Here is a 24969-nt window from a genome sequence, read left to right as displayed (position 1 = left end):
TGTACATGATGGTGTAGTAGATCAGATTTATCATAACTGTGGTTAGGATAGTATAATTTTTATTTTAATTTGGTTAAATGGAGAGGCAATATTAAATTTCTGGAAATAATTCTTACAGTGTACCTATGAACACACAAATGTGAATCACCAACCAATACCACAAATGAAATATTTTTAGAACATAGTTCTGTAAAGCATATAAAGTTTCACAGGATTTTTTTCACCAACATTTGAATCATTAGTTATAATAACCATTGTTTGGAGGTCATTTGTGTTAAGTATTTGTAAGTTTACATAGGGATATCATGTATAAGTCACGTCAACTTGCCAGCATTCTGACACACCAATGTTGCATTTATCATTATTCTCTTAACACTACACAGAGCCACATACATAGTAGGTTCTAAAAAATCATTTTATAAATAAGTGATAAAATAACATTGCTAAAATTAAGAATCTCACAGAAACTTGATTGCATTTGACGATGTGACATTAGTGGTCATAATAACCAAGTGGTAGCATGAATCAGCTGCATTGCTGTTAAAAAAAGAAAAGGTGATTTTCTGGGGTCATGTTTTTCATTCCAGTGACATAAACAGTCATGGTAAAATGTTTCCTTAAAATAATAGTTTTCCTTAGGTAGCTAATATTCCAAATAGTTTAATTTTAAAGCTTTTAAACTAGGAGTTCCTGCTTTCCATCTGACTTGCAGTTATTTAATGCACATTTATATTGGACAATATATTCTGATGCTGATATGCTTAATTTATATTACCAAATGATAAATTCATATTCTCTTCTCCTCTTTTGAGCTACATTAGTGAACTGTGGTCTTTTTATAAAATATTTATTCATTCAGACTACTTTCCACATAGTTGTAATGTGTCTGGACCCACAGTAGCGCAGGATTTAAAGTATTAGTGTTAGTTAAATTTAGCCTGTCCAACCTTTCCTCTTAATACAATGTAAGTAAAAATGCTGTGTTTTATGCACATGAAATTTCAACATTATTTCCCTGAATCCCCCTTCCAACTCAGTTGTCACTCCTAAATTACTACTGGCCTCAGAAGACAAATGCAGAATAACATAGAGCCCTGCCACTCAAATTGGAGCCCCAAACCAGCAGCATTGGCCTCATCCGGGATCTTAATAGAAATGCAGAATTTTGGACTTTACCTAGATCTGCTGAATCTGAATCTGCATTTTGTGCATTTGACGAGATCCTCTGGTCTTGTACATGCACATTATAGTTGGGTGTATGCCCTGATGTAGAGGTCTATATTAAAGAACACATCTCTGAGGCCTCTAGCATAAAAAAGATCTAATTTTGAACAGGGAATGTTACTGCAACAAATAGTGAATTAGTTTCTCTTTTCTTTTTTATAGTTAACACAATAAAAAAGGATTTTTTCATTTTCTGTTTCATTTCAAGGATTCAGTGCTGTAGATGGATGGAAGAGGCTCCCCACAAGAAGGCACCATCGGCCAGGTGTTCCCATGTCCCTTTGGCTGGATATGCAGAATATGAATTGGTTAGTTCTCTCAGAGCAGTTGCTTAAAACACAACACATTTTATATTCACTATGCAGATTGTCTCAACTTAACAAATTCCTGCTAAGTATTAAAAGTACTTATGGTTAATGAATCAAGGACAAAATACTTTCTATCTTAAAAACTTGGAATAAACTTCATGGGCTAGTTTTCAGCCAAATATTTGGGCAGCACAACTTACCAGATCCAAAGCCCATTTTCTGATTGAGAAAATTGAGACTTATTAAGATTTTGAAATTTAAAAGATTTCAAGTCACAGTATACTAACAAGCTTTATTCGTAAAATCTGTTCATTACCTATGAGAAGGTGGAAGTTGAGTATCAGACTTTTTGTTTATGCCTTCTGATGTGAATCCAGCCTTGGAGTGAACCGTAAAAGTATGAATTCATTGCAAATTTCAAGTGGCCTACAGTTGAAGTTTACTTCCATTTTTTGCCAGACTTTAATTATAACCTTAGTTCCCTGCTGGAAAAGTGTGATCGTTGAAGCTTGAGTTCACTGAAAAGCAACTGACTAGGAAATTTTTGTCAAAACTAATACATTTCTGTTACTTCAGAAACATATTTTTCATCTCTTCTAATCTTCCTAAATTGGAAGAAATCTATAATAATAATTATGAAGATTGGTTTATGATATTCTTTTGCCAGTTTCTTTTTTAAATCTCCTTTTTTTAGGTTATTTCTCCTAATGAAATAGCAAAATAGTGAATTTCTGTTAAGAATCCCTGATGGGCCCGTAGACTAGTCCTCCATTGGTATCTATATTATTTGTATCCTCTCACCAAAAGTATGACAGTTTAACTACTTAGTTCCTCAAATATTTACTAAGATTAAATTATGCAAATCATTTTAAAAAGTCATATATTTTTAGAGATTTAGTTCAACATGAACTAAATGCAGTGCTGTTTAGATATTGAGTTTAAGATAAACTAAAGTGGTGTGTTTGTAGATGCCAAAATGTTCGGCTTCAGTAAATATACTAAGAAGCGCTTGTGCCTTGTATGCACTATTTGAAAAAAAAAAAAGTTTTGTTTTTTTAAAAAATTTGATTGAAGTGTAAATTTTTGTAAATGTTAGAGATTAGAATACAGTGTATACATTATTTGGTACTGATTTTGAGACTTTAAAGCAGAATATGTTTTAACACTTACATGCCTAAAAAACTGGTATTTGATAAAAGAGAAAATGGTATTTTTTTCAAAATCGGAAGGAGGCAAAAATTCAAAAAAGAAGACCTGAGGATAATGGAATAAAAAGATCCTTGCAATTACTCATCCTTCCTAAAAGTATTGAGTTTTATGTTGAAATGAATTTATGGAAGACCCAAAGTCAGCCAAGTCCATTTTATAGATCATTTTAGTACAGTTCTTTGAAAACTAGAATGGCAGTCTTTTCAGGTTTCTTTTTTAAGCTAAAAGATTTTGATCTGACAATCTGCTTCAAGAAATCTCAGAGGTGATGCATTTTTATTTTTATTTCAAAGTATTTTTGTGTCATCATTTTTCATTACCTGAAGTGCCAGGTTGGAACCTACAGCTACTGCTTGAAGTCTTAAGGGCAATGTCATGTATTCAGAATTAAATGCAACCAGATTTTTTTCAAAGCACAGTACTACAGCTATTTTTACAGTCAGGATTCCATTAGGTATTCCCTCTTGTCAAACTAGAAGCTAAGAAAAAAAGAGGGATTTTTATTCTTTACCTTGCTAGAGTACTGTTAATTTTTCCCCTTGTAGGTCTTCTATGTAATTACTGAAATGTGTAATTCAATACACATGTAATTAGAAATGGATTCAAAAAGCTTTTTCAAACTAAAATTTTCTTCATTAAATTGTTACAGTTCCCTTTTTGTTTTCATACAGTGAATAGCTCTTAAAGGGTTTTTTGTTTAGTTTGGTTTTCAATTTGAGAGGGTTATAATTTTTGGATATGGTGGCATATCTCATTAGGTATGCAGTATAAATTTACCTGAGTGAATAAAACATCAAATAGACCTACATTTTGTACATGCTTATAAAATGTATCTTAAAGACATTTTATTTAAAAAATGTACTTGGTTAACTCAAACTTGAAGACACTTTTACACTTCAGCTGTCCTGATATAATAGTACATTAAACTGGTAATTTTGATTTTTCCTGTTTTTAAGAGATTCTACCATGTAAGTATCAATATTTAAGAAATTTTTCATTTAAAAATGTACAAATGCTTCATAAACGTTAGTTAACTATTTGCCATTGTATGGTGAAAGAAGGTTTGTATTTTTGAAGATAAGGAAAAATTATGCTAAATGCAATGAGACATTCACGGAAGTGCTTATCCATAAATTCTGTTATATCGTAATAAAGTCTGGTTGACCCCCTTATACTTCTGTCTATATGAAATTGCCTTTTCACTGACAATATAAATTGCCTTGAAGATATACTTATCCTAACAGTTTACTAGAGCTATTATAGGCATAACTCATGTCTTCAGCTGGTCAAAACAGCTATTTTGAGAAGAGGTGAATATCAGGATGAGTTAATTACTCATTAGTAATTAAATGATTCTCAGGACAATCAGAAAGGGACTATAGAACTTGAGAACACTGTACTTAACAGGTAACTATTAGAATTATGGCATATGTTTGACAAAAACTATCTTCACTAGGGAAATCAAATATAAAGGATTTAAAAACCATATTCATTAAAAAATTAAGGTAGTAATCGTGTGATGTGCTTCAAGAAAACAACTTGTGAACATAGTTACTCCATTTTATTATAAACTAGCAAATTTTCCCTATTTTGAAATACATATAAACTTGCTGGACTGATTCTGAAGTTATACTATATACTTAGGAATACACTTACTCTCAGATATTTACTTGTAAAAGTGGTAGTTCTAAAACCATTATGAATTTTAAAAAAGCACACAAACATATATATGAAACACAAATATGATAAATACAAATCTGCTTATAGTGCAGATCACAATGAAGGTTTCCTCCAAAAAGACCATCCCATCCAGGCTCACACTACAGATTCTAATCTGCCAATATTTTGGTCTAAGTGACACATTTCAGCAATGGATTTTCACAAATCCCGTGTATCACCAGGTAAGATCCTTCTGTGGAAAACTTAAAAACTGTAAAAAGCTACTTGGCTTAATCCCAAAAGTTTTAGCAGCCTACACTCCTCTTCCACATACTTAGACAACTTAGAACTATTTCCTCTTAAATGTGGAAGCCAACCACATTTTACACCTTAAGTGTTTGTTACTCTTTTACAAAGATATCACTGGAAATTTTTAACCCTTTCTTGGTAAACATTCAGATTCTAATTTTTTATTGCAATTTCAGCAGTTTGATCCTGTCACTTATTAAAAGCATTATAAAAATACACATTACAGAAGTCTCGATTTTAAAATTGAGCAATCTGTTCCACCACTAGGTTTCCTTTAGAACTTATTACCAAAGAATCTTTGTTACAGAACTCAGGAAGTGGTGTCATTCATTATAATGGCACAATCCTTGAGCTTTCCTTCCCTTTGCCATGATGAATTTGTTACTCTTTTATAGTAGTGTCCTGATATGAATCAAGAGAACATCACTGAAGGGACGAATTCAAGTAGGTTTTCTTCAAAGGAATTCTGTGGATCAAACACTGAATGTGAAGTGTCTCCCAGCACAAGTTTAGTGTAGCAGGAGGCTCTGAAATAGAATGTTTTTTCCATCCTCTGACGAAAGAGCTTGTAAGTAAAGAATTTGCTCTACCTTAATGCAGCCTGGGCTACTAAGATTCAATATCTGACACTTTTAATATTCTTATGCAAGCAAAAAGTTCATATATGGTATGTGGGCAATGCCATTAGAGACGACTTTAAATCACTTGCAGCCTGCAGGTAACTGGTGACTGTGCTCAAATATAGATCTTCGCTGTTCTTGTTCACAGCCAATATTCAGTATTTCTGTACTGTTTACAGTTAGGGGGAAAATGTCTTCTCTGATTATTTATCTTTTGAGTTGACTTATATCTTAGTACCAATTAAATCAAAGAGGCCTTTTGAAAAGTGATTTTAAGCATTGTTTTTTGCTACATAAAGGAGCATCTCTCAGGGAAGACTTAATAGTATAAGTAGCTCAGTCCTGACCTGAGTTTATTAATAATTCTCAAGAGATGAAAGTAATCAAAATAAGAAAAAAATAATGCTTCAAAGTAGAATTCTCTTGATGCCAAATTAAAGAACTTCTATCAAAGGAAGTCCTCCCACTGTTATTTTGTTTTTAATTGAAGTGTAGTTGATATACAACATTGTATTGGTTTCAAGTATACAACACAGTGATTCAACAGTTACCCACATTATTAAATTATCACCCCCACTAGTACAGTTATTATCTGTCAACATAGGAAGACATTACAGAACCACTGACTGTATTCTTCATGCTGCACTTCCATCCCCGTGACCAACTTATATTATGATTGAGATTTTTGTGACCCTTTATCCCTTTCACGCTCCCCACTCACCCACCCACGCACCCCAACCCCTCCCCCATGGTAACCACCAGTCACTTCTCAGTGTCTGTGAGTCTACTGCTGTTTGGTTCGTATGAGCTCTTTGTACTTTTTAGATGTTAACCCCTTATCAGATAAATCATTTATGAATATATTCTCCCATACTGTAGGATGCCTTTTTGTTTTGTTGATGGTGTCCTTTGTTGTACTTAAGCTTTTTAGTTCAATGTCATCCCACTTGTTCATTGTTTGTTTCCCTTGCCTGGGGAGATGTGTCTGTAAAAAAAACTCCCATGCTCATGTTCAAGAGATTTTAGCTTATGTATTCTTCTAAGAGTTTTATGGTTTCATGTCTTACATTTAAGTCTTTAATCCATTTTGTGTATGAAGTTAGACAGTAATCCAGTTTCATTCTCTAGCATGTAGCTGGAGTTTTCCCAGCACCAGTTATTGAAGAGACTCTTTTCCCCATTGCATATTCATGGCTCCTTTATCATATATTAAGTGGGTTTATTTGTGGGCACTCTATTCTGTTTCATTGATTTATGGGTCTGTTTTTGTGTCTGTGCCATACTGTTTTGATTACCGTAGCTTTGTAGTATAACTTGAAGTCTGAGAGTGTGATACCCCCAGCTTTGTTGTTCTTCCTCAAGATTGCTTTGGCTATTCAGGGTCTTTTGTGACTCCATGTGAATTTTAGGATTATTTGCTCTAGTTCATTGAAAAATGCCATGGGTATTTTGATAGGGATTGCATTGAATCTGCTTTGCAAAATTGCTTTGGGTAGGATGGCCATTTTGACATTAGTACTTCCTATCCATGAACATGGGATAGATTTCCATTCATGTCATCTTTAATTCTTCTCATGAGTGTCTTAGTTTTCAGAGTACAGGTTATTTTGCCTTCTTGGCTAGGTTTATTCCTAGGTATTTTATTTTTTGATCAAGTTGTAAATTGAATTGTTTTCCTTATTTCCCTTTCTGCTAGCTCATTACTAATATAAATGCAATAGATTTGTTTTTGATTTTGAATCCTGCAACACTGATGAATCCAGTTACTTCTTCTAATAGTGTTTTGGTGGAGTCTCAAGTGTTTTCTGTGTATGTCATCTGCAAATAGTTTAACTTTTTCCTTACCAATTTGGGTGCCTTTTCACTCTTTATCTTGTCTGCTTGCTGTGGCTAGGACCTCCAGTACTATGTTGAATAGGTGGCGAGAATGGGCATCCTTTTCTTGTTCCTGATCTTAGAGGAAAAGCTCTTAGCTTTTCACCAGAGTGTGTTAGCTCTGGGCCTATCATAGATGACCTTTATTATCTTGAGGTGTTTCCTCTACATTTTTTTGAGTTTTTATCAAGAATGGATGTAGAATTTTGTCAAATGCTTAATTAAGCCTCTGTTGAGATGTTCATATGGTTTTATCCTTTCATTGATGTGGTGTTCCACTGATTTTTATTCAGCTGTAAGACTGTCAGTTTAGAATTCATGTCTTTTTCTGTTAGCATGTACAGCCCCCTAAAGCCCAATATTAAAACCATCCTAATAATCATTTCTGTAAAAGCTGAGTATTTTGAAAAGCAACCTTAATTGTACGCACTAATTTTAGTGTAACATGCAAACATGTCTTAAAACCCTTTTATATAAGGCTCTAAAAATTATAATTAGGCAAGACATAAAGGTTATGGATGAGCCCAAGATAATTATAATCAATCAACCAAAGAAAAGTGTATATATGTATGTACATCTCAAGTTTTGTTTCTCTTTCTACATGGTCAGTGTGATGGTATATTATACCAGCTACCAAGGAACGGTATTGTTTGTTTAGAAAAAAAGAAAACAAGGGTGTGTAACAAGCAAAATAGGTCCCTGCCAAATCAAAACAACTCACATTTTCACAGGTTTTGAAATTTGGCCAAATTCGTTTCTGCTTCATGCATATTTTTTATGTATTTTGCAGTTGTATCACATCTTAGATTCCACTTTAGGTGTACTTGTGGTAGCTCAACTTTGAAAGAAGTCTCACTGTGGTTGTCCCAGACTATCAATACAGACTGATCCTTCAGTCACTTCAAACTCAGTTTGATTTCTTGAATAAAAAAATTACAGCTAGGTTGTATTGGTAACACTGACTCATTAAGAGCCAAAGAAATACACTCAAAATTATGTTTTATCATTGACTGTTGAAGCTAGACTCAGTATCCCCACTTTTGAAACCAGTGTCCTCATTTTATTTTCTTCTAATCATCATTTTTTTTTTTCTAGACACATTTCTTTGGGTTACTGCATTCAAAAACGTGAAATAATTCACCATCAGTAAGTGGCTTTGCTTGGCTAATCAGTGGGCCACTCAGAAATGAACCTTGATTGTAGCCTCATCTTCATTTTTTATTTTCGTGAAGAAATGCTGTGATAATTCCATTTAAAATTTCTAATTCTCCTGATTGCTGCTTTCCCATGAGTTGGGAGTATTGTGATGAGTGCTTGGGCTGGTTATGTCAACATAATTGTGTTTCTTTCAGGACGGTTATGGTGGCACTGCATAGTAAACAGTATTTTTTCATGTTATTCGGTAAGATAGTCCATATTACAAGATGTCTGAAAAACACACCATTCAAAATGCACTTCTCTTGTTTTGACATAAGGGGCATGAATTAGTAACAGAACAAAATAGTAAAATGTACAGAGATAAACCTTGCACTCCAAATGGTGCCAGGTCCCATCTGCATCACTCATTTTGTAGCAAACCGAGCAATGTGCAATGACGAGAATGCCACAGTTTCTGTAGGAGGTACTCAATTTTTCCCATTTTACTGCAAAAGTAGCCAGACAGTACATTGAAGATGAGTGTGGCAGCATTCCAATAAAACTTTATTTATAGACACTAAAACTTGAATTTCATAGTTTCAATTGTCAGAAAGTATTTTTCTAATTTTTTTCCCCTAACAATTTTAAAACTGTAAAGCCATTGGCTATACAAAAACAGACAGCAGGCTGATTTTGGCCGGTAGGCCATCGTTTGCTGACTCTTGCTCTAATACTTAACAGAATATGGTAAGTCCAGAATGAAGGGCACAGGAACACTAAAAAATTATCAAATATTTATATCCAAATTTTGTAAAGGTCAGAATGTTTCTCTTACAGAAGTTATAAAATACTTTTTAGAGACAGAAGTCAAAATTGATACAAACTATAAAATTCATCAACTGTGTGCCTATTCAAAAGGCAATCTTTACATAACTCCTGTTATTTAAGGTGATCAAAATAAAAAACTTATTAGACACCTGCTATGTCAGCTTTAAAAAGAAGCTGTAGTAAGTTACACCAAACTTTGTCTTTCAGAATAAATGCATTCTTGGAAACAAGATAGAAATCAATTCCTAACATCTAGTTGAGGTATTCATAAATAAGCCGACACTGTTGAAATGTGGAAAGCTCAGATCAATTTTTCAATTGAGATTAATAATTAGCTAGTTAATAAAGTGAACTGAATTCTGTTCAGCTGTCCAAATTTAAAACATCCCCCAAATAAGTATTTCTAAAATAAAATTACCAGTCATCAACATATGTAAGAAAACATTTCTGAAGCCTTTATTTACAAAAGCTTTAAAAACAAATACCCTCTTTTTTGCAAATAATGTTTTGTTTAAAAAGGACCACCCAGTTACAGCATAGTAATATGAATCAAGAATGTACAAGGAATACAAACCAATGTGGCTAACACTTAGAGATTTGCTAGTAATATTAGATTGAAATGTAGGTAACACACATCATAACTTGTAATCTATCATTTCAGGGTAGAATTAATATTACCAAAATGTCTTCCTACACATGCTCTGGTCTGGTCACATATTCTGGATGACTCAATATTTCACAGTCTCTTTTGTCCATATATATAAAATAGATTGCAAAGATATACACAAAAAAATAAACAAGCATTACACTCCTCAGGTAATTTTAGTAGATATATATATATATATATAGCTGATATATATATAATTTTTGTATTTTGTTGTTTTGCACCAAATCTCTTTTTTGTAACAACTAAGAAAGCACAATTTTTTTTCTTCTAATTTGGTATAAAATATACCTAAAGACTTGCTACCTTTGGGCTTTAATGAAATTGATTTGTAGAATCAACAAATCAAGAGCATTGTAAGTATGGCTATAATATATATTTTTTAATTAAAAATAAGGGTAAGCAGTGACAGAAAAAAAAGATCAGGGAAGTATGCTGTTATAAAATAACTACAGCTTCAATATCTTGGATACCAGTTTCCTGGCAGACACAAAACATCCAATCATAAGGGATTTTTCCTGAAGGGTGTAAAGCTGGTTTGAAAAATTCTTTAGTCACAGAACAGCCTACACATGCCAATGAGAAACCGACAGACACTAAATGTGCTTGGAAGATTAAACACTACATACAGAAACAGCAGTTATTAAGTTCCTCAGTAGTTTGACTTCTATTTTTTGTAGTCTTGCTGAATCAACCGTTCACACAATGCATGTGCTATATTCCATGGGTCAAAAACAAGAAAATACTGTGTAAAGTTGGCAGATGGTCATCTTTCCAGCTAAGAGCAAGAAAAGCCAAAATTTCTGATAAAACAGAGGATCTGAGTCAGAATCACTCTCTAAAGTGCAAAATTGATGGTCCACAATCTCAAATAGCTAAAACTCCTGCAGAATGGAAGGGAGACATGAAACAGGGAAATAAGTTACAGTCAGTGCTAGTTAATTTAGAAAGAGTTGAAAAACCAAGCTCAAGTAGGTAAAGTTTATCAAAATATTCAATATGTAGCTTTTCACGCGCTGTCACACACGCCTGCTAACAGGTACATTAAGTTAAGGCCAAATTTAACCTGAATGCTTTTCTATTTATTAGTAAGATCTGAGATACAAATGGTCATACTTAGTACTAAAAGGCAGAAAATAAAATGGGCTATAAAAAAAAAAGTATTGTGTATTGTTCAAGAGTTTCAACCAGAGATAAAACCTATATACAGGCATGTGTGTAGCTCAAATGAAATAAAAATAAAAGGACTATTTCATGTCATGACTGCTTGTTGGCTTCCTCTTCATATGCATTCCCTGTGCCATTCTGTACATAGGATGAACCAGAACCAAGGCCATACAAATGACCACAATATTTGGCATCATCAATATGATCTTCAAAGAACATCTAAAAAGGAATTTTGGGAAAAAAAAAAAAAGAATTTTAACCAAAAGGTACCACTGGTAATTTATATTTCAGCAATGTAAGTACTGATTGTTCATTAACCCAATGACAGCTCTTTTCTGTGGTGCTTGAGGTCACAAACTTAAATTCAATGAATAAGACTGATGTTCTCAAGAAGTACAGAGCTCAAAAGAAACCAAAGACTACAAAAACTGTATAAACGCATGTCTTTCTTAATTAACCTTTAGACCATTTTAATGAGAATGAGCCATCATTGAAAAGTGGCAGACATTTTTATTCCATTAATTTAATAATCTCAAAGGTAAGAATGAATGAAAATAGCCAATGATGGGGAAAAAGAATTTAGGCTTATAAATAATCTTGAATCTACGTGCACAGCTGAGTTGGCTACAAATAAGCAAGCCCTAGACACACTCGGACAGTAAAATCTGAACATTCTTAGTAGGTTACTGTCCTTGGAAGAAGCCAAGAAAATAAAGATAATCAATTAAGTACTAGAGAATCCACTATTACCTGAACCATTAAGGCATTTTTTTTAATGCAAAGCTGAAAATCCAAAGGTGGTTTTAATTCTCTAATGCAGCATTGGCAAGAAGTACAAGACAAAATATTTGCTTGCCATGGACATATAGTCCAGATCACTTCTGAATCACTTGGTGAAAAAGCTATTATGCTTCCTTATTACTAAAAGTTTCTACAAGAAGCTGTAAATTCCCAAGAGTTCTCAGTCAATTCCTTAATGTCTACGGGGATATACTCAAAAGAATTCTCAAGTATTTGACAAAAAACACCTTTATTTGTAAGCAAAAAAGTCCATTCTATTTGTTTTTGCAAAACTAGCTTTCTTTTCTTTGCATGTACTTACAATGATATGTACCTGCACGTATCGGTATATAACCTAGGAGCTGACACAGGTTCATTCACTTTCATCTTCCAGACACAAATGCTTTCTATATGAGGAATTGACCTCTGCCTTTAGCCACTAATGGCGGGTCTGGCCAATATGACTTGACTCAACTACCTTCAGCCTTACTTAACCCCTTTAAAATTCAAAACCTCTTTGTAAAACTCAGTTTTTTAAAAAAGCACAATTCCCACTCTAAGTCCTCCAAGTACTGAAGAACAGCAATAAGCAAGAGGTATTTTTTACCAGCAGTTTAATGCCTAAGAGATGATAATGCCAAGGGAAACGTAACATAGGGACGCCCTGCCTGGGCGAAAGCAGCACCGCTGAGGTGTGCAGAGCTCCAGAGTCCTCCACCACTAATATCCGCCGCCTTGGATACAAATCACTAGACTCTGGCCTCAGTTTTCTTGCCTAAGAAATTAGTTGGACCTACGTGATTTCTAAGGTAACTTAAAATTTTAATCTACAAAGAAACTGTTTTTCATTTCCTTCTGAACTACATTGCAAGGTAACATTTCTGAATATTCATTCAAGTATGGTGGATATGACTTACATGGTACCTCTTATTTATATCTTCACTTAGTAAGTACTTATTGCCCCCAAAATTTTGCCATAAGATTTTTAATGTTCTCAACCTAATAACCGACTGAGAAAAAGGCAGTGATATCTTCATACTTCTCTCATCTTGAAAAAGGCCATTCCTGTAAGCAAGGAATCAGATCCTGCCTGATGTTGTGGTCCTATCCGTTCCAGCTCTAACTGTTCAGCAACTTCCTGTAAACCACCCTAGAAGAAAGAAAAACTGCCTGTCAAAAAAAAACCACTGCAATGCCTGAATTCACAAATTATGTAACTTAAGACACTGACCAAAACATAACTGAACTTTAGTAAAGACAGACCTTTTGAAGACTAGGAAAAACCAGACAATGTGAATTACTATTGTTATTTGTTGAATGTGGGAGTAGTTCATAATTTAATAGAAAATGAGGTCCTAATTGGGAAAATTTATCTTCATCATATGCTTTAAGGCACATGACAGTCAAGTAACTCCTAAAGATCTGGGGGAAGCAGATCATATACAAGGTAACAAGTATATAGGGTAACACTTATCAAGTGTATTCAGTCAATCCATCATCACTCAGTATTATAAAACTGATACTTGGCAGTTACTTTCCAATTTTCTTTAAGCTTCCTGCCAATTTGTCTCTAAATAGTCTGAGCTAAACACTTTGCATAAAATAAAAGCTATTATGACTAACCAAATCCTTAGGAATCCACTAAGTGCTTAATTATGGTTTTGTTACATAAAAAGACGTATGTTTTAAGAATACAACTCTTTACAAGGTTCTGCTAAAAATCTGCCTATATTAATATTGCTAGGATTAAAAAAGAAAGATCATGAGATGAAAAGGAGAGAGAATAAAAGGAGGAGGACAGAGGTAAGGAAGGAGAGGAGAAAAAGGGGGAGTGTGGGAAGAGAAAAAAGACCAGGACCAAAAAAATACACAAATTCCTCTAAATTGTTTAGGCCTCTACTTAACCAGCCCTTCTCTACCTCACAGGTCAAAAGAGTACTTTGCATAGCAGTTGCTTCTGTGCTAAAAATAACATAAGAATTAGGTGTCAGTGCAGCTGCTTAGGAGAGCAACAGAATAGGGTCATTCAGGCTATAGACTGAATTTCAGGGGGCGGACTGAGTTTCTAGAGTCGTAAAAGTATCTTATTTCAAGTTCATGTGAGTCACAGAAGTGTCTTCAAATTGCAGAGAATTCTGTTCTTGGGTACTACATACATGAAGTAATCTCTCTTAAAAATTTCCCTGGTTATATGCTGTATCCTGTAATGAGGCAAGGAAACAAGGGCCAAAAGATGGCTTCTCATGATTTTTAGTTCATTTGTCAAAAGCAGTTTTTTTACTGAATTCCTAAAATTCCTTCTTTCTGCTTAAAAGTTTTTACCATCTCCTAAAAGTATAACTTGACTTCTCAATGCCTGGTGAGAAAACTTGATCAACTCCAATGTTGATTCTTTGAAGCAACCTCTTTACCTAAATGTTTTTGCTTTTAAGTTACAGCTTAAATACAAATGTAGCTGAAAAAAAAATAAAAGCACTGTATTCCTTAGGAGTCTGCACCTTCATAGGTGAATTCATTCTCAAACTGAAGGAGCACTTTTCCTTACTAATGAAACATTCCTTTTGAAAGAAATAATGTTCAGAAGTAACAAATTATTACATGCAAGTTAAGCAGTGTCAGAATATAAACTATGTCTGGATAGGACCTACACATTTACTATGGCAGTAAGTTGACATCTTTAGGCCGGGGGCAAGGAAACCCTTATAACTATGTAATTTAATTCTAGGGACATGATCCTGTGACTAATCTCTAGCCAAGATAAGCTGAAAGGAAAACTCTTTCTGCCACACTACAACTACATTAGCATACTGCACACTTCAGATTTTATCTTGCATGGGTAGATTATGTGCCTGTTGGGAGTGAGTGAGAATTTGTACTTCTGTGCATGAAAAGCCTCACTAGTCTTCACATTACTGTGCTAGTTTATAATTTTCAATCTGGCAGTGACAAAATTTGATCCTTTGCTCAAATTTTTCTTGAAAACATTCTGCCTATATATACTGAAGTTTTAAAAACCATTTCCTAGAAACTGTTTATGCAAAAAGGATCAATCAGATAATGTACCTGCACTTAACATAAAACTTAAAAATGTGGTTTAAAACAACATCCCAGTCTAGATCTTCTATGTCAATCACTTGGTCTTAATAGTGTGTTGAGTACTGAAACCTTACTTTGAGATTTTTGCAGCTTTTCATGAGGTACTTCACATCATAAATCACAGGAAAAAACAATCGAAGGATCTCAAAGAAGTCAAGTTCTTCTTCAGGCAAATTAGAGTTGGTCAGGATTTTGATTAAATAGCCAAAGTCATAACCACTACAAAAGGGTTAAAAGAATACAGAAGAGGGCACATAAATACCACAGAGGTGAAAAAAGTTTTTTCTGATAGAAATTTTGAGTCCCATCCTTGACAAACATTCAAATGTATCAGAGTCTAGTCTAGACTTTAAGACAACATGAACCCTTTCTGGTTTTGTTCATTTTAATATCCACAGTGCCCAGCACACAGTATTTGCTCAGAGTGTTTTTCTGAATGAAAGATGTCATATGCATTCCAGTTCTTTTGTATCCTCATGACTGAGAAAGTAAAAAATGAACTCAAAAACACCCCTCAAATTAACAGAGGCTTAAGTCTTGTCTCCTGAGGTAAGGGTCAAGTGGAGGAGAAAGAAAAGATAGTGAGAATTAGTATATTCAATCCCTCCAACTCAAAAATTATTGCTTAATACTGCATCAAAATTTACAATGTGAACAGTCCCTTCACTATAATCACTCCATAGGCCAGAACTGGAAATTCTAAAACATACAGGAGACTTTTTTTTTTTTTAATGTATGAAGTGGACCAAGTGTAAGAACATTAATAATAGCTGCATAATGCAAAGCTTTTAAAAACCATAATAAAAGACCAAATAAAATTATTCCGAAGGTCACTTTTAGTCCCTGGGCTGCCAGTTTAGTTTACATAGGTAGGAAAACTCTTTCTCCTACTTGGAAGTCTACTTTTACAAAACAGAACTAATTTTTTTTCTAGAAATTCTCAACCAACCCAGTTCTATTTTATAGTAACAGAAACTACCACTTACTGAGAATTCACTGTTCAAAGTACTTTACTAGATGCTTTAAATATGTCATTTTTTGGTCATTAGAACAATTCTACAAGAAATTTCTTCTAAGTGATGCTTTCCTGATCACTCTATTTAAAAAATGTTAAAGTCCACCACACACTCACCCCTGGCACTGTTTTTTCCATAGCACTTATCACCATCTAACAAACCATGACATAAACTGCATTATTTTCAAAAATTGCCTACTTCTACCAGCATATAATCTCCATGAGGACAAAGATTTTAGTCTTAGTTCATAGCTTAGTTCCTAGATTATCACTGCAATTGGCATATGGTAGATAATATTTTTTTGATAAATGAATGGTTTCAGTCTAAGGCTTAGAAAATTAAATAACCCTTGGCAACACAAATTCCAAGTGGCATTGCTGGATTTAAACAGATATCTACTTTTCCAGCTTGTACTGTTTCCACTATGCAATATTGTGTATCTCACAGGCTGAAATGTATCCCATGTTGTTAAATTAACCTTTAAGTAGACGAACATTAGCGCCTCAAGTTAGGAGACAGCTGTATGGCAGGCCATTCTGTGTAGAGCTAAGCCTGAAACTACTGAAACAGTGACCCAAGTCAAGCGTGAAGCAGCAAGGAAATGGCTACACAAATGCCATTTTCAATGCAAGCTTTTTACCTATGAAATGATAGCCATTTGACCCCTTCACAGAGGACCACTCCTGATGTCATAAGAAGTTCTGCAAAGTACTGGGTCTCAATTCCTTCCTCCTCATGTTTTTTAAACTGGATACCAGATGTTGTCAGTAGCTCTATAGAGTCCTGGGCATACATGTCCTCCCTGGCAGGAGAAAAAGAAAGATAACCTTCAAAAGTGCCATACCTCAAACACTATTTTTCCCCCATTCACATCTACAACTACAGTGCCAGATAGAGGACTGGCTTGGGTTCACTTATTCCCAATGTTCCAAGTATATGAAAGGAAAAAACAATGAAAACATAAATGTTACTATTTTTAGAAAAGTGTTCACACAGTAAATAACCATTCCAATATACAGACCAATGGAGAGATTTTAATCTTACTATCAACTCAATTTCTTCAGCCTTTCATAAGTGAAATACATTTAAGTTTGGGGTCTTCTACTCACCAGGGCTACCACCATGAAGTAACAGACATGTTCTTTTCGGGGCCTTTCAGTCTCAGCCGCCACTTTAACGCTCCCAGAAGGCGTGTAGCCACAGGTGAGGGCCTATGTCCGTTTGCCACAGAGCAGCACCAAGGAGAGCCAGTGGGAAATGTCTGCTGGGACTGACTGACACGACATTCCAGCTTAAAGGAGAAGGAGATGCCTCCTCTCGCTAATGATGAGCCATTTCAAAAACAATAAACTATTTAAAAGGACTCTGCTGTAACAATTTTTTTCTTTAACAATCTTAATCCTAGAAGATTACCTTCCCAAAATCAAGCCAGGAAATCTAAGTATAAGCCAGTCCTTCAGTATTTTACTAAAGCCAGAAGAAAACCATCTCTAATTTTTAAGCACAAACACATAGGTATCCAAAACACTAACTTAAGCAAAAATATATCAAAACAAAGGTATACGTTTCTCAGAATAAGTGAAAGTATTTTGTGCATTGCCCACTGGATTTTTCTTGTTTTTTAAATTGTAAGAATACTGGTTTCTACCATTTAGCATGAGAAAATTCTATTAAGAGCTTTAACAAAATTTACTAAACTAAAAGGAACATTATACTTGAGCCAAAAAAGTATTCTTATAGTCTAGTCTCTGGAAATCAATTTGCTTTTAAATGTCTTTGAAAAATAACTAGCGACTGAAATATTAAAAAACAGAAGGGAACTATGGCAGTTTTAAATCAAAATTTCCCCTGCAGAACACTTTAGGAAGGGTATCTCAATAAATCCAACTTTTTTCATTATACTCATTATACAACAGATACCATGGCCTTACTATATTAAAAATAAGTACCTTAAACAACAAGAAACTCACAGGCCCCAACACTCACATCAAGAGACATCCCATAGCAAGTAATAACCAAGTACCATCCTATGGACAGAAACTAACTCAACTACATATGCTAAATTCAGTAACTGTACTGAATTTGCTAAATTCAGCCTGGAAGTATTAACTCAGCCTACTATACAAATTCACATTTTTAAACATGCACATGAGAGACTTTACAATTTGGAAATGCCCATTAACCTCAATCCACTCCTGGCTAACCACACATATTCATTTTTTAAAATGTAAGCTATATATCTAAACTTATGCTAAAAATCATGAGTAAGGTAAAAAGGAAAATACATTGTACTTAAGATTATCACAAATACACAGGCGGTTACTAAGCTTAACATTTCATAAACTCAAACTGGTAATGCAAAGATGCCCCCCACAATCTGCAAAAACTATTAAATAAGAACAGCCTGCAACTCCTTAAATGACAACTGCCCTTCACCTTCAAATGTCTGTGCCTTAACTTTTTCTTCTTTTCATTGCCATGTTCTTGATCAACTTCCTTTTACCATTGAATCTATGATCCCGTCATCTGTACTATACTATTAAAATGATTTTCTCAAATAGTAGTAACATCATCAAACTGATGACTCTTAAAAAAATTGGTTCTCATCTCCTGACCTCTGAGTGGAATTCTCTTCATAGCTTTCTTCTTTTCTTGACAACTAAGCAATATTCCACTTCAATTTTCTTGGACATATCAAGTCCAAATTCAGTTTGGAGAGAATTCTCATACATTAATCAGTAGCTAACAATTTGAATTCTTGGACTTCAGCAACAGAAAGCAGACAAAGAGATACAGGGACCCTAAGTTATAGTGCCCATGACCAATTTTCCTCAACCATGTGTCCCTGGCGCCCACCAGAGCTGTGGACACATTCATTCTGAGCACACACTCAACCATGTGTCCCTGGCGCCCACCAGAGCTGCGGACACATTCATTCTGGGCACTCAATCAAAAAGTTCATTTGTATCTTTCCTCAAAATATCCAAGTCTCTACTCATGGTGCTCTGTGTCCACACTGGGAAGCACTAGTTTTATCTTCCAAATGACTTTTCTACTTAAATAATATTTTTCATTATAACTTTCTCCTTAAACACCTCCCAATATGTTAACATTAGCATAAATGGTAGCAAAACTACAACAGCACTCTCTGTATAAGAAAAGAATGTCTTTTAGAGACTGCAATAAAGCAGTTGTTACTAGAACAAAGATGTTACTAGAATAGGAAAATGTCAATTTTACAAAAAATAAGACACTTAGTACTTATAAAAGTTATTATCAGTTTGAATAGAGATAAGTACTTTTTACTCATTTCCCCTAAAGAACACTTTAGGAAGGGTATCTCAATAAATCCAGCTTTTTTCATTATACGACAGATACTATGGCACTGAAGTTTCTAAGCAGTGCCTCACCCCTTCTGACTTGTAATCTACTCATAAACTGGAATCTGACTAATAAAAACCTTATCACAAGAAGGGTAACTATTTTTTAACAAAAATGTATGTAGTTCAAATTGCACACAGGATTTGAAAGTGAAACTCACAAGGTTTTTTCTACTAGTATTTTCAATACTCAAGGTTTTCCAAATTTCAAAAAAACTGGCAGTCACTCTTTTCAAATAACATCTCTAAAAATTCAAAGTACTGAATTTAAAAGTCATCTTCATCCTAATTTATTTTGCCCATAATAGAAAGAAGAAATTTAACCTTCAAAAATTTTAGGTTTTAAATATTTCCAGGATTACTATGCCAAATTCGGTTAAAATTTCATTCACCATACTTGAGAAAAGTCTACTCCTAAAATTAAACTTAAAAAAAAGTTTGGGTTATATTTATTTCTCACTTACGTTAAATTAAACTTAAAATTAAACTGCCAAGTTGAAGTTCCTGGAGGGTATTCTCCTTGCTCGTTCATAAATGTCAGTCCTAGCTGAATTATCTTTAACAAGTCTACGTTACACCGCAATAGTTGGTACTGATAGTCAGCATTGCTCCTGAATTCTCCAATGGGTCTTGCAACCACACCTGGAAACTCGGTGTCCTGTAAAATAGTTTTTTAAGATTCATTAGTTACCAAAAGGTCAAAAACATTCTGCAAGTTACTAGAATAATTAACTTTCATTGCAAGTCTACGAACGTTATTATACATGAAATTTTATGCATTCATATTTAATTATAAAGTGCCTTTTAACTAGAATTAGTTTTTAGAACCATGAAACTCTACAAACTTAATGAGTTTTTCTTACTTTAAATTATCAGTAAAAAATTACTGTGTATGATACACATTATAAATGTAATCAAGGACTCTATTCTCAAGTAAGGGGAAACAAAATCATAAACTCATGTTTCTCAAGGGGTCTGTGAAACTTGGCTCACAGTATTCTAATGTTAAAACCAATGAAGAACTGGTTAAGAAGAATTGGAAAATGTATCATAGTTTCCAATTCTTTTTCTGAAACAAGGTTTATCCAAACACCAAAGCCTCCTAATTTCTTGGCCTAAAACAGTACTTTTTCTCCAGAGGAAGCATGTCATCACAAATTGCATGCCACCCATTCATTCTTGTAGAATGTTATCACATTTCTAATGCTGTCACTCCTTATCAACTGAAAAATAAATGATTACTATGAATTTCTATTGAATAAAAAAAAACTTCAATTCTATTAAATCATGGGTAAGTATACCTTTATTAAGTAGAATGTCATCTAGCACACTCAAATATTCATATTTTACCCAATGTGCCTCTCCACATAGAAGCCTATTTATTTATTTGTATTAAAAATACTAAGAAAATGATATATCAGTTTATTATTAAAATTCCAATTAGGAAACTACAAAATCTAAATTCCAAGTCACTATGAACTAGTAAAGAAATTAAAACCTCTCTAAATTCAGGCTCATTCAACAACCACTTTATTGGATGCTACATTATGGTACATGTTGAGGAGGAAGAAAGGATGATTAAGACCCTAACTCCTGCTTCCTAGAACTAATAGTCTAGAAAGTGGTAGAGTACATGTACACAGTACAATAATGAAGAAGCGAAAAATTAGCTGAGTAGACAGTCTAGGCATATTGACTAGTATATGCAAAAACAAGATGCTTAACAGCACAGTGCGTCTGTCCATAGAACTCCACTGACAACTCAAAAACAAATCAAAAAACTGAAGAACAATGTTTCACTGGGAGATCTGAATTTTTTGTTTTGTGAAGGATATCAGGAGCTCCCTGGCTCCTGGGAGCTCATCTGGCATTATCAGTTAGGCCTTCCTTTTTCTAGGAGCTGACCTGGCACTCCTTCTGTTGATAAACAATTTCACATTTCACCATCAGACAAAGCCACTCTGTAATCATGACTGAACAGAGACAAAAATATAAACATTGTCCAAACCACAAAAATGACCAAATATCCCTCTGTCTTGGCTAACATGAGGGACTTGTTTCCCTACTGCCTTGGTCTTCTTTCTTTCTACTTAAGACTTATTAATGTCCTCTATCATGGAATTACCCCAGGATCCTGGCAGTATCCATTCCAGAGCAAAGCCCTGCTTCCTTAAACCTTCCGTAAAACCAACTAACATAAGCCTAAATCCTAAAACCCTTTCTAACATTCTTACTCTAGTGCCTCATAGCTGCAAAGGTATACATTCTCCCTCACTGCCGTAACACAACTAACTTGTCACATTACAGGTGTGTTCTTGGTGATCTTTGGCTGAAGGACATTGAAAAAATTTTTTCATTAAATTAAGCCCTAAAGAAAAATTAGCCAGACTGGTTGAATTCGAGACTTTTAAAATCTCTCTGCCTCCTTTTTTAGAAGCATTTTAAGGATTTTCTCTTAGGCATACCATAGCAACATAATTATATTTTCGGATAACCTGACGAATTTTCTTCATCTCTTCATCCAGGTTGCAAGCCCAAACTTCACAAATTCTTTGGCTATGATCTACAGTTGCTGCTGGCATAGTGAGGGCACAAGGAGTCTAGATGCCAAACATCAAAATGTTATACTTGATTGAAGACTTGTTTCATAAAATACTTTACCCTTTATTTGTGTACCTGTCAAAATAAAAAACAAATATAAAACTATACCAGAAATCTGAATCACAGAATAACTGAGTTGATAGGAACCTAAGAGATTATTTTTCCAAAGTCCTGGATTCATAAGAAATCAAAGTTTAGGAAGTGATGTGTCTAAAGCCACATAGCTTATCAGTAAAAAGAACAAACTAAAACACAGGTTTTCTGTTTCCAATAACAATGTTATGTAAAAATAGTGTTTTCTATGTGTACACACTGATCATTTTTTAGAACTTCCCACTAATGAAAGATGGCTCTGAATTCAAGTCACTCTCTGAATAAAACTTTATAAAGACAGGCATTTCCAGATAAAAATGAGAAGTTTAATATAGATACACATGTGACAAGATCAGGTGTTACCAGGACAAAGGCAGTGTTTGCTTTTACTCCTCATTAAGAGAACATTCAAAAATCTGATTTAATTACAAAATGTACTTTACTGGCTGGCTTTCATTCAAGTCAGACGGAAGGGACAAAAGTAAATCAATTTTTTTTTAAATAGCTCTTTCTAAGAAATAAGTAACAGCCATAGAAAGTTAAGTCCCTACCTGTAAGAGGCAGAAAGTAAGGAAGCAATATAATGTCTGCATTTCGAATTGTTTCCTGCTAATGTCCTAAAGATCTGAGCATCTTCCTTGATTACCAAACCCACACCTCATATTTCTGGTCCATAAACACAAGTTTTTTTGGTATATAACAACAGTACAGACCAACACTTCGATTCCTGGGCAGGGAAATTCCAACTGCTCCTTCATTTTTCACTCGAGTTCGAAAAATTTATAACAAACAGGGTAAAACAGGGAACTGTGACACTCCACCCCACCCAACCCACCTGCACTGACAAACGTAACCACGAGTGGCTTTAAGAAGAGAAACCAAAGACCTAGGGAACCCCTTCTTTATTGCCCTCCCCACTCCGCTAAACACACACACACTTTGGAAGACCCTGTGGTTTAACATTGCCTTTTCTCCACCCTTCTCTCACTACAGTTCCAGGAGCCCCGAGAAGGCATCAAAGGCCTTACTGAACCTAGCATCTCCGTCCTGCAGGCTCCCGAAGAACCGAGAAGACAACACAGAGGCACTCAAGTCATAGATAACGCTCTTCCCTGGCAGGGAGCCAGTGAGAAGGTGCGTGATAACCATTTACGGGAGCCAGATTGAGTCACAAGCACTGCTGCGTGAAGATATAAGAGCTGCAGAAGACCTAGGGCACCGCCCTCTACTCCCAATTTTCGTCCCACAGCGTCGAAGCCTCAGGTATAAAGCCTGTACGTCATCACTCCGCGCCACGCCCCTGACACATCCCCAGCGGGTTACCCTGCCTCCTTCCACCAGGCGCCGACCTCTGGCCTTGTTCGGCCGCGCTTCAGCGGGCGCCATCGCGCAGCCTCTGCGTCGCGTTCCCGCCCCCTTCCCACTTCCCCGGCCCGCCCCTCCCCCCGCAAGTCTGCGGCAGACGCAAGATCTACTTGTGTCGCTGAGCTCACGCTCCTCCTCCTCCTCCTCGCCATAGAGACAGCACCCAGCGGCGGCGGCGGCGGCGGTGGCGGCAGCGGCGTTGGCGGCGGGTGCCCCATAGACACCTTACGCCCAGCAAGAGAGAAAGCGGAGCCGGAGCTGCGCCGCACCGTGCAGCGCCGTCGCTTCTTGCACGTCCTGACGGGGGCGCTACATGATGACGCGCACACAGGGGGCGGGGCACGCAAGTGACGGAGCCTGGGTGGTGGAACGCCGCCGCTCCGGCTGCCGGACTTGCTGGTTGGGGCGTCCGGGCTGTGAAGGCGTGACTGGCGGCTCCTGGGGGCCAGCGCCCTCCATCCGGCTCCCTGTAGTCACAGCTTGCGCCCCGGAACCCGAGCGCCTCCGGCCGGGCTTGCTTAGAGAAGACGCGGTCCTCCCGGCGCTTGGGCCCCGGGCCTCCCGGCCCGCTTCCCTGTCACTGAAGAACCGCTGGACTGAGCACCTGGGAGACGAAGGCCGGAGCCTTTAGGGCCTCGGGCCCGGGGACCCGTGGAGGATGAGCTGGCTCTTTCCTCTGACCAAGAGCGCCTCCTCCTCCGCATCTGGGTCACCCGGTGGCCTCACCAGCCTCCAACAGCAGAAGCAGCGCCTCATCGAGTCCCTCCGGAACTCACACTCCAGGTGACTGGCCGCTGACTCCGACGCGAGGAAGGCGGGCGGGCGGGCGGGCTCTGGCCACACTCACGGCTCCTCAGGCCGACTCCCCGCCTGCTGCTTCATTTTCGTGTACCTCCCTTGGTCCTGGGTCGCACACTTGCCCTCCCATCCCTGACTCACGTTCAGGGTTTTGCTCCGGACCCTCCCTCCCGCTTGCTCCCCAACTGCTCAGGTCTTCTAATTCCGATTTGCTCATCCCAGCTGACTCGTCGTCCGCTGACTGTGGTCGGCTTCTTAATCTGCATCCTGTATCTCTTGCTTTGCCGTGCTTCCTCACGGGCTTTTTCCTATGCCTGTATGATTGCTGCCTTGGCAGAAGTGTTAAAATACAGTACTTGCCTCAAAAGAATTGTGAAGAGTAATCTCCAGATTTCGCTAGAGGAAAGTTTTTGAAAAAAACTGTTAACATCGGGGGGGGGAAAAAAAGGAAGTCAGAGTTTTAAGTAGTGAGCTATTCTGGCCCGGGAGTGACATACTCATTCTTAAGTCTGTAATTTTAAATTTATCTCCCCCCATCTGGCAACTACCACCAGTCTCTTTACACTTCTCACTTTATTATTCTTGTTCACACACTCAGGAATTGTCTTATGTTCATTTGGATTCTGTTTTTTTACTAGGAGTTTTCCTTTTTCAGCATGGTTAGATTGGAAGTCTTTTGGACTTCAAACTATTTCAGCTGCTTTTACTGCAAACCGGTCTGCTTCAGCCTTGTTTATTGCAAATGTCTGTGGCCTCTAATGGTTTTCAAAAATTAAAACTGCCTATTTTTATATTATATGAATTGAACAAATATATTGACAAGTGCCACGGCATATATTT

General features: G+C 36.2%; 3 protein-coding genes across 34 annotated transcripts in view; 2 read left to right on the top strand and 1 right to left on the bottom strand.

Annotated features, from left to right (window-relative positions):
• The window catches only part of ZDHHC2 (zinc finger DHHC-type palmitoyltransferase 2), a 60376-nt gene extending 54604 nt beyond the window's left edge, over nucleotides 1-5772 (top strand). Inside the window, exons 13-14 of one of the 2 annotated variants that reach the window (XR_005026582.2) lie at nucleotides 1433-1532; nucleotides 5105-5772. The gene's annotated coding sequence lies outside the window, so the exon portion shown is untranslated. Of the gene's footprint in view, nucleotides 1-1432; nucleotides 3914-5104 lie in introns of those variants that run through there. The other variant, XM_036894203.2, reaches the window with a different exon arrangement.
• Nucleotides 5773-9603: 3831 nt separating this feature from the next.
• CNOT7 (CCR4-NOT transcription complex subunit 7) lies at nucleotides 9604-23580 on the bottom strand. Of its 5 annotated transcripts, none has more exons than XM_036894204.2 (7): nucleotides 23442-23580; nucleotides 21738-21948; nucleotides 19737-19930; nucleotides 16533-16694; nucleotides 14951-15095; nucleotides 12820-12930; nucleotides 9604-11219 (listed from the first exon to the last, which is right to left on the bottom strand). In XM_036894204.2, the coding sequence occupies exons 2-7, from the start codon at nucleotides 21852-21854 to the stop codon at nucleotides 11091-11093; spliced, it is 858 nt and encodes a 285-aa protein (XP_036750099.1). In that variant the 5' UTR covers nucleotides 21855-21948; nucleotides 23442-23580; the 3' UTR covers nucleotides 9604-11090. The 5 variants fall into 5 exon arrangements, with proteins under 5 accessions (XP_036750099.1, XP_036750103.1, XP_036750100.1 ...); XM_036894208.2 differs by having other exon boundaries at nucleotides 21768-21948; XM_036894205.2 differs by having other exon boundaries at nucleotides 23431-23551.
• Nucleotides 23581-23689: 109 nt separating this feature from the next.
• VPS37A (VPS37A subunit of ESCRT-I) overlaps nucleotides 23690-24969 on the top strand; it is a 62146-nt gene continuing 60866 nt past the window's right edge. For all 27 annotated transcript variants that reach the window (XM_057505139.1, XM_057505140.1, XM_057505138.1 and 24 more), the window contains exon 1: nucleotides 23690-24114. In XM_057505139.1, the coding sequence (XP_057361122.1) occupies nucleotides 23990-24114 (125 nt within the window). In that variant the 5' untranslated portion in view covers nucleotides 23690-23989. The remainder of the gene's footprint in view (nucleotides 24115-24969) is intronic.

This window comes from Manis pentadactyla, chromosome 7 (assembly GCF_030020395.1).
Source record: "Manis pentadactyla isolate mManPen7 chromosome 7, mManPen7.hap1, whole genome shotgun sequence".
Lineage (NCBI taxonomy): Eukaryota > Metazoa > Chordata > Mammalia > Pholidota > Manidae > Manis > Manis pentadactyla.
This window is presented reverse-complemented; position numbering and strand designations above follow the sequence as displayed.